Consider the following 10,603-nt stretch of genomic DNA (forward strand, 5'->3'; position numbering starts at 1 on the left):
GAAATGACAACAGGCCGACGACGTCTTCTGGGCACAATGTTCCTCCACTTGTTGAGCATGATGACCGCGATGCCTATAATTCTGAACCGCCTCTGATCGACAGGAGCAACCATCCCTGCTTCTTCATCGACATAGAGCCGCCGGAACCCCCATCTTTGCTTGACCCGGCAGACCACGCGGCAGAGGAGAGGGACGAGCCCCGAGTACGTCTCCAATGCCTCCCTCTGCATTGCAGAGACGAGCAATTCGCGAACCGGTAGCAGTTCTCGCGTGCAGGCGAGTGATGAACTGGAACTCCTTGAGATTATAAATAGCTAGGTAGAGAGAGAGAGAGAGAGGAGAGAAAGAAGACATGGATGCACGTAAAAGGAGAGTGGCCAACCTCAATGGAAGACCACTGCAAAAGACTTGAAATAAAGAAATGGCACGCGAAGCACAGCACAAATAAAATTTTGTTGACACGTTCTTGGATTGATCTAGCCTGCAAACTTGTACTGGCAGTTTTCCTCGCCTTAAATCCTTCGTGACTTCTTCATAGTTGTAAACAAAAACTCCAAAGTCGCCCAAATCTCACCATCCATAGTTTCCTTGATATTAAAATGCCCCACATACATGTAACATCATTCACTTTTATATCCTAATTTATAATTTGAATCAAACTTATTGCTGCCTACCAAACTTGCACGTAAGTAATGCTGAAGACTTTCTACAGGAACAGTCCAATGTTTTCATTCTCATCTCTTGAGAGTCGACCGGCAACACTGCCATTGAAAGCCTTTTCCATTGCATTGTGGTCCTATTCTTTCGATAGAAAGTTCACGAGATGCGCATATGCGACTGTTACATGTACATCATTATTACATTAGTTGCAATCTCAAAAATCTCCTAAACGGTACACGAAGTTAAAACCGAGAAGCAACATAGGCAATTCGAATTGAGAGCACAGAAGCAACAATTTACTCAGAACCACATATGGCGAGATTTCAAGTTTCATCAATTATTGTCTACAAAGGAGACTGGCAACTACAATCAAAGAACCATTTCAAGGAGTACACTCATATCAGAATCAAAACCAACTACCGAAAATTTGAAGTGGAAGACAAACCTAACCCACGCGATGAGCAAAAATAAACTGTTTTACAGTCTACACAAATGGGTTGCTCATATCATTCAATCGAGCAACCTCACAATTAGATTCCTGCGCTAACGCGTATTCTGAACCCCTGATTGAAGAGTCAAAACTATATGCACTAAAAAATAGAAAAGAGAAGCTTGACCTTCGCTGTGGGAGTTAACATCAATTGAATCCAATGTAGCTGCACTCCGCAGAACAGATGAATACCATAAACCTGTCTTGGTTGCCAAATCAGGAATGATGATTACACTAGACTGAGATAAACCCATGGCACCAAATGCACAGGCAACTGGAGCAGTTCTGATTGCAAAAATTATGTAGCAAATGCCGGGCAACGAGGGTTGTATTGAATCATCACTCGTAAGACACAATAACACAGGAAAAAAGCAGCTAAAAGATTAGGATATATACACCATGAGGAAGCAAGACCACATATCCTATATATCTACTGAAAGCACCGTGCCTTTCCGATCCCAGTCCATCAATATTATCGTTTTACTGCAATGGCTAATTCCCTTCTGGCAGAGACAATTCTGCTTTAACAGTCACTAGCATGAACAATAGAATGGTTGTTTTGACCAAGCAAACCAAACCTTTAGAGTTACCTTGTCAGATTATCATCCCAGACAAAATCGTCATCATTGATGAACATCCAGAACCAGTGACAGAAATGTAGAAATGTACGGAGAGAGTACCAAGAATTTGTGATGGTGGAGTAGGTTCTCACGTTGCAAGTACCATGAATCTCACCAAATCCAGGGTGCTATTTCCTATTTGCACCAACACCCTACGCCAGTTAGCCACTGTCAATAACATCCAGTATCAGAATCAAATAACAATTGGCTCAGACTTGTCCCAAGGATATTCAACTACAGAAGCAAATCCAGCATGCAGTGTGATGATTGACCCTCGAATATCTTAAGAACAGCAGCCTCTGAATCAGATTTGAGATTAAATCAAAGAAGATTCAGTTCCCAGCTGCAGAACATTGTCGCTTCAATCACACGGAAAAATAACTTCAACTATGCTGCATCTGGTGCTAAATTGTTTCGACTGATGTGTTCTCCTCTCCCACTGTAGTTGGACAATCTGATTCAGACTTGATCTGCAATGAATTCACATCAGATACAGAAGCACCTTGACAATTCTCCTCCATGGTTATAACTTTCCTTAAGTCCTCTGCTTCCTCTGATGATTGAATCGAAACCACAGTAGAGACAGGAGCATCTTCTGCATTCTCCTCCTTCCAGATTTCGATAGTATCCTGCTTTTCCTCTGAAGTTGCAAAAGGCTCAACTAGTGAATCCTTGACATCTGCATCAGCATTGTCATACCGACTGCTCCCGCTGCAAGCATCCCAGTTAGTCTCATCCAAGGACTCACCTTTAGATGGAAAACTCAACAATGATTTATTTTCTACTTCCATGTCTGCATGAGAAAGTAACTCATCATTATTGAACTCAATCATGTTTTCCTTTCCATAACTGATTTGGTCATCTGCTTTTGAATTTACTGATATCAGATTTTCCTCGAACTGGTGAATACTAGGAGCATCTCTTGATTTGCCATCTGCACCCTCAGTTACATTCTCTGCTGAAATATCCCTTTTTTCCTCATTGACATTGGTTAGACAACCTGAATTCTGAAAATCACCCACGACACAGGAATCTGACAATGACTTATCATCCATCCCAGATTTGCTACGGCTGACATCAGAAAGCAGGGGACACACCTGACTTCCATTTATGGCACAAGAACCACAATTAGAAGCAGCATCTGAAGTTCCATTGATCCCCTTAAGAATCTTCACAGGTTTCACTTCTGAATTACTAGCATACTTCTTACATGCAACACCAGCTTCAGCTTCTGGGGAATCATCGGTATAACCATCTTCAGTAGTGGATTGAACACCAACTTGAAATGGCAAAGCTGGCATTGATTTGTCTTCCACCTTACAAGCTTCTATTTCAGCATCACATGGAGCAGAACATATGTGATCCACATCAGATTCAGCAGACTTGTCAGCCAAATCAGGATCAGAATCTTTAAGCCTTTCATCTGAAGCATCATGAGACGAGCCATTCCCTGTTGAAGCATCATCCAGGGAAACATCCTGAGACTTTGGATCGCAGTCCATGATATCTGCTTTATCACCCTCCTCACCAGAATGCTCACCAGGATCATCATGCTGACAAATATCATCAGGTTCAGGGGCAGTAGCTTGCTTGTCCATTTCCATTTCCATTTCCATGGACTTGGCATCTGTAAGAAACCATATAAACAGTAAGATGCAGATACTGAGAGTGACAGAAGATGTTAACAAAATTTGCAGACTTAAACCAGAGCCTGAACCTTTTGAGCCCGCGACAGTGTCTTGTTCAAGAAGCAGTTTCTGCAACATGTCTAAACCTGGGAATACTAACATATTCAAGGACCTCATGTCCTGCTTAAGTGACTCCTTAAGAGGAGAGAAACCAAAGGCAACAGTCCAGGTGTGCATAAGTTCAGATATAGCAGGGATAATCAGCATCTCAACTTTGAGCGATCGCAGAGCCTGAAGTGGAACAAATAAGTACTGAATAATAGTAATTTGGTTGATTGTCATAATAAAATATTCAAGGTGGTCCAACAAATGCCTGTATGGATAATCTCATCTACAAAATGCTTGAGTCACCATCACAACTATCATTGCTTACCGACTCAATGGCAGAAAATAGTCTACGGCACATCCCTTGACGCCTATAAATATGCCGTGTCCCAATAAAAGGCATCTCTGCTAGCTGGGTCCCATGAAACCTAAACAGGCAAGAAAGAGAGGTCGAACGATGAATATGGCCTGCCATGTCCCTAGCAAGCTGGAAGAAAAGGACAGACATCTTGCTTGCATTCACATGCAAGCAAATGCATCTATATTGACATGGCATTTATTTAGATCACTTAATCCCCCAGTAAACTAGGAGATAGAGAAATAGATTAAAAAACACAGTAAATAATTCAAGTTTAAGTAACAGAATGACAGAAAAAGATGGACGTTGGCTTCTCGACAGAGATGGATACCATTAAAAAGGAAATGCGCTGCAAAGTATTTTTTGACTTAAAAGCACAAAATAGAGAACACAGACAGGAAGTTTATCAAAAGTAACATCAAAGCAGCTAAAGATAAAGCTCCTTTCAAGGTTCAAGCATGTCTACCATAATTTCTCATGTAATATCCATTTTAGCTGCAACACAGTGCTTTCCTCACATCTTCCTAATTAAGCTCTTGAAAGGCAGGGGAACAATGTCAATCTACTATAGAACTTGACAAACAACACAAATTTCAACCAGACAAACAGACTTCATTTCTTCAAGCCTCTCCTCACTCCTCTAGTCCTTCTCTCTGTGTTTTTATTTTTTTCTTTTACTATCTCCATGGTGGACAAACTACAATGACAATAACACATAGCAGACAAACTACAATTACAATAACACATAGCGGATCAGAAACAAAGAGAAAACACACCTGAGTGATGCTGCAGAGATAATTTCGTCACCCCTCTCCAATATAGCAGTGTAAAACCCACTATAGTTAATCCTATTGAAGTTTGATCTGTGCAAAGGAATAAAAAGAAAATTTTATCTGTCAGGGGGGAAGACAACAGTAAAACATCAAAGAAATGAGTAACAAGACCCCAAGGAACCAGATTGGTTGTGGAGCAAAGATAGCCTTAACTCACAACAGACAGACAGCTACCTGGGTCGAACCATGGGGACAGTAAATTCGTTGGCAATATGTCTAATCTGCTTAATTAGAAAAGAATGCTACTAAGCATATTTTCACAGCTATTAATCTCATGTCAAGCATCTTTCACTCTCAAGGAAGGTTACTGGGCCAACTAGAAGACTCTTGCATACATCTCACTGTCCCACATTGATTTCAAAAGTTCTGTGAAAAGTAGACAAATGCAAGGCAGGTATCTTAACGAGATACATACTACAATAGACCACGCAAATACAAGATGGCATTGCAATAAACTTGAGCCTGAATTCTTGACAGCTTTATGATCAAGAATTGATCATGTTCGCTAAGAATTATATCAGAAAATCCCTCCTCATTCTCATTTATATTCATCCCAGATGACTCCAATACTTGGAAAAGAGAATAAAGCAGTAATAAAATTAACAAACAAGTGACAAAAGTTGCTTGCTTGTCATTATGGGGCAATAAATTACCAAATAAGATCACAAAAATACTCAGAATATCTTTATCCATCACAATGGAAACCCAAGGCAATTTTAGCATTAGCCATCACGTACGTGCATTTCTTTCAGTGTAACAAATCAAGGCAATCTTCAAAATAATCATTTCTTCATGAATTAGGTACATCAACATGTAAAAATTATCTTTCAATGTACCAGTGTAACAAATCAAAGACTTTTCCAAAATAATTATTTCTTCACGATATAGGTGCATCAACATAACAAATTAGTTATTGAAAGGTAAAGGATAAAAAAATAGAGCTTACCCAGAGTTATAAAGAACATTATGAATCATATTTATCCCACTTCTCCGGTCAACAATAGGCAAAAAACATTCATCCATTATCGTAAGCGCCACCGCTAGCTTGGAGTTGCATTCCACCCTCTGAGGAAGCCCTCGAAGAGACATATCTGACTCTGCATCCGTCCTACGAATGAGAGACCATGAAAATCCACCTTCTAGTTCATGTTTGACTCCAAGATACTTCTGAAGATGTTCAAAGAGCTGCAAAATTAACAAAAACTTGAGTCACCAATACAAACTCCGCATAGATAATGTAAACATACCCAAAAAGGAGGAGGAACAATATGGCTAACTAAACGCAATATAAGAAAGCCAACTAAGAAGCAAAACTTGTTAGTTATAAACCTTAAAAAAAAAAAAATCTTCTAATTTCAAATTTGTTAAAGTAAACATAAACAGAAAGAAGGTTGAAATAAAAAAGACCAGTAAATCAGCAAATCAGCACTACTTAGCTGACACCTGAGATCATAGTTTTCCTTTGGGGGAAAAAAATCAGTTATCTATTCACCATCTCTATTTTACTATCCAGTTGCCTAAACCAAATCCCACGCTCATCACAACATATCTGAAGTAAATATCATTATCAGCCTCACAAAATGTGCTGTCCAAGCTTGCATTTTGCATGCCAATTTAAGATGCTCCATGCCAAATCCAATCCGTTAGAAAGCATGGAAACAAATGCCATCTGGTCATAATTGCTAAACACATGATAGAAGCTCCTCAAGGCAATGACTTAGTTTGATAAACATCAGCAACTGCTTGACTTATTATAATAGGGACTTTACATTGCCCAACTAGAATAGGCACTACAAGTAGGTCTACATATGATGAATTGCTAAGCCAATTGTAAGCATAGTTTGGAACTAAAATTGCATCCAGCTCTAGGCATCAAATATAAATGCCACACATCTGGATTGGCAAGTTAAAATGCTGAAGAAAGGTAACTTGACAACACCAATAGGGAAATTATTAAAACCAAATTTTCGAGGGTTGAAATCCACAACAAAATAATGAACCAGTTACTACTACAAAAGAATCACCTAGACGGGGCAAAAAATCAATTTCAGATCCTTTGCTACTAAGAAGTGGATCAGTATTCAGTACAACCTTATCTGAGCTGTTTTGGTTGCAAAGAGAGAACCCAAAAAGAAGATTACCTCTTCACATTTCTGACCGCAAAAAGAATGACCTGTGCTATCAGAGTCCAAAGGAAACGTATCTGTTTCCTCAAGACATGATTTGTGATCTGCAATGAAAAAATCAAAATGCTGAGCGAATGTAGAGACCATGTGCCAACCATGTCATATGACACTTCAAGTTCCACCAGAAATAAAAAGACCTACATTTTTTCTCACACAGGTCGCACGCAAAGATTTCACTGACAGCTCCATCATCAACATGTGAAGTACATTCACTGGCTACTCCACAATATTTGCATGTGCAGTTAGGACAATGCCAGTCCCCAGGAGGAAGCTTCTGCAGTCAAACAAGATTACATTAAAACTAAAATCAGTCAAAAGGCTAATTACTGGGGGGAACCAGTTAGCTGAATTGAATGGACAAACACAGATGTCCATATCTATGAATGTAGATGAATAATATACATACATATGCATATTTATGTCTCACATACTATTGTGATCAGTAACGATAATATGACAAAAATTTGTATATGGAAGCAAGGTTATCAACTATTAAAGAAAGCACATCCAAGAAAGGACACTGATAATTTCTTTGCCCCTAACCGACAGATGAAAACCATGCCACTGCAATTAACAGATAAAAACATGCCACACTGAGACAATGCAAATCAGCCAGTCGAACAATCTAGAATCCATTTTAATATTGCAAGTTTCTCCACAAAAACTAATTAGATGTCAGTAATTTCATAAATCAATCAAATAATCCTTGGAAATGCAAACCACATTTACTATTAATCTTACAAGTTCTCATGCAGTTGGTTCAATTTGGTTGCACAGGACAGTCACAAAATCAGAGGACCCCAAAAAATTATCAGGGAAGAAGAGAACAATGACTGTTATGAATTCTTCCATTAGACTACCTCCAATTTCCAGTATTATAATCTATTGAATATCCTCACTGAAAAATCACTTCAAGGAGCATAATATTCTAACTAGGGAAAGGACTCAATTGCCAGCAGAAAGCTCCAAGAATGAAGCAGAATTTTGATAAAGCAGTAGAAATAGAGATAAGCTATTTAAATGGCAAAAAGGACCAAAAGGCATGAGCCATGCATGTGAAGATAACCTGTATGTTTAAGCAGCTCTGATGAAAGGTGGATGGACAACCATCACAACATATCAAATCTCCACCATCTCCACAAAGGCCGCATGTATCATCATTTGGATCATCCCCATCAGCATCCACAGAATGGAATCCCCCACGTTCAGACTCCAGTTGCTTATTCCATGCATCGATCTGGCACTGCAAAAGGGAGACACCAGAATCCAGATGTATGTTCTGAAATGGCTGGCGGAGTTTGCTGCCTGCATGGATCTCAAACTTTGACAAACTGAGGATTTTGCTACAGCAGCCACAATGGATGCCATCTCTTGTAACCCATCCCTCCAATAGCACTCGTGTTTTTCGACGGTTCATATACTGTACTTTCTGGCTCAGCTCCACAACCCCAGAATCAATCAGCCATGAAAGCAGGGTTCTTTTACCAGTATAGGGAACAAAACCATCACCTTCTGAGTTCAGCCCCTTCTCAGAACTGCGGACCAGTAAAGTACATCTGCCTAGTTTTCTGCCTTTTCTTCCATGTACTTGGTGAACATTGGAATCAGATGTGCCTTTCTCAATACTGCTGTGCATATTATGAACAGGACCTTTCTTTGATGACTTACCCCCTGCTTTATGAAGGAGCTTAATTTTTCTTCCTCACTATCACTGTCCATGCTCTCTTCTTCATGCTTTGGCTTGGAGTTTCTCCTAATAGCAGCTTGTCTGGCATTGGCACTTCCAGCGCCTTCTCTTTCTTTCATCTTCATTTCTTTCTCCATCTTCTTCTGGGTTTTCCTTGTTAGTTGGCCGAGAGTATCATCTGATATAAGAAAAGCAGACCGCTCCTCACTTGCCTTTCCCTCATCATTGTCATCGTCGAGTTGCTTTTGAAGTGCATCATATGCCTTAATGATAGACCAGTAAGCTGTCCCTGTGGGGTTAATGTAGACAGCATCTAGATAGTCTCTATTCCTTCTAGGTCTATAATCAATTTTCCACCCTGCATTCAGTAGCATCTCTCTTATACGTTCTCTGAGTTTTTGCTTCTCCGTGCCACTGCCACGCTTCACTTTTCCTTCTTTGGGACCACTTGGAACAGGTGTTTCAGGTGACTTGGCCCGTGCAACAATTTTAGGCTGTGGGGATTTTTCTTTTTCACGGCTTATTTTAGCTTGTCGGGGTTTTCCCTTTCCACGGCCGATTTTCAATTGCGGGGATTTCTCTCTTTCATGGCTTATTTTAGATTGTGGGGACTTTTCTTTTTCGCGGCTGACTCTTGTAACTGAGTCTCGTATATCTGCATTCCTCCGTGACGGTGTTGGAGATATATCACTGTCCTCTGATTCCCAGTCATCAGGCTTCTTGATCTTAGCAGACACAGTTTTCTGCACATTCAGCTTATTTTTCTCCATCTTAATTGTCGGATTCCGCATCTCATTCCTTCTAATCTCAGCAAATGCTGTAGGACGGGATGTGACATTATGGCTAGTATCTTCAGAGATAGAAACTTTCCTGCCTTCCCCTACAGAAACTTTCCGACGTTCATCCCACCGATCAAGATTTCTCACAGGCCCACCTACTTTTTTCTTCGGGTTAACCAGCACCTTCAGAACACCATTTTTACCCTGAACCCTGATGGCCTCGTCTGGACGGCCACCATATTTTTCTCTCAACATCTGTATAGGAATTCGACCGCTTTCCTGCTTCATCTGATACCTACTTTTACCCCTGCCATCTTCCCTACCAAAGCTACTTGTCTCATCAATATAAATATTCTTTCTCCTCTCAACAACAGTCTGCCTACTTGAACTACTGGCGAAGTCCCTATTAACACCACTCCGAGCCATGGGAGGTGAGCCCAGGAATCTCCTTCCCGACGACTCCATCCCACCATCATCAAATCCCCTGCCCCCCATCCCCTCGCCATCAATCCCATCATACTCATCAAACTCAAACACATCCAACCTACTTCTCTTCCCCTCCCCATTCCGACCGACCCCATCGCTCCCTTCCGGAACGCCCTTCCTCGGGACACCCAATCCATTACACACCCGAATCGTCTCGGCACCCACCGGCAGCCTGCGCGGCCGCGCCGGGGAGAGCTCGTCGCTCGACCCCGAATCGCTCATGACCGGCCTCGGCCTCTTCCTCTGCGAGGCACCCACCCCGCCAACCCCGCTGACCCCGCCGACCCCATCCCTCTTCTTCCTCACGATCAAACACCCCGAGGAGCTCCGCTTCTTCAGCACTATCCCCGACCGCTCCACAGATCTCCTGCTACTCTCCTCCATGACGAGCACTCAGTCCCACCCACCAAACCGAAGCCCTAAACTTCAAAACCCATCACCACCCAGAACCCCAGAACCGACAAGAAGCCTCAATTCCCTCTCCCTCTCCCTCTCCCGGACAGTAACAAGAAAAACATACAAACAGAATCGAAGCAACGACAGATCTGGAAGCCCGCACCACCACGGAAGCTCCGAAACCTCGAACGAGGAGGGATGACTTCGGGCCGACGCTTACCTCGCCGCCGCGCGTCCGCCGGATGCGCTCGCCCGGGATCAGTAATTCCTCGCAGCTGCCGCCGAGCCCATGCGAGCAAATTCAAGAATCGCGCAGAGAGAGAAAGAGAGAGAGAGAGAGAGAGAGATGGCGATTTTCCTCTAAAATTGCCAAAG

General features: G+C 41.7%; 1 protein-coding gene across 1 annotated transcript; it reads right to left on the bottom strand.

The window, feature by feature from the left end:
• Positions 1-934: 934 nt before the first annotated feature.
• Positions 935-10,603, bottom strand: LOC104429367. Its single transcript, XM_039307708.1, is given in 9 exon segments — positions 935-3,397; positions 3,488-3,689; positions 3,832-3,931; positions 4,638-4,724; positions 5,641-5,879; positions 6,836-6,924; positions 7,022-7,154; positions 7,947-8,555; positions 8,558-10,603. Coding segments are annotated over 9 exon segments (4,341 nt in total). The 5' UTR covers positions 10,217-10,603; the 3' UTR covers positions 935-2,174.

This window comes from Eucalyptus grandis, chromosome 2 (genome assembly GCF_016545825.1).
Source record: "Eucalyptus grandis isolate ANBG69807.140 chromosome 2, ASM1654582v1, whole genome shotgun sequence".
Taxonomy (NCBI): Eukaryota; Viridiplantae; Streptophyta; class Magnoliopsida; order Myrtales; family Myrtaceae; genus Eucalyptus; species Eucalyptus grandis.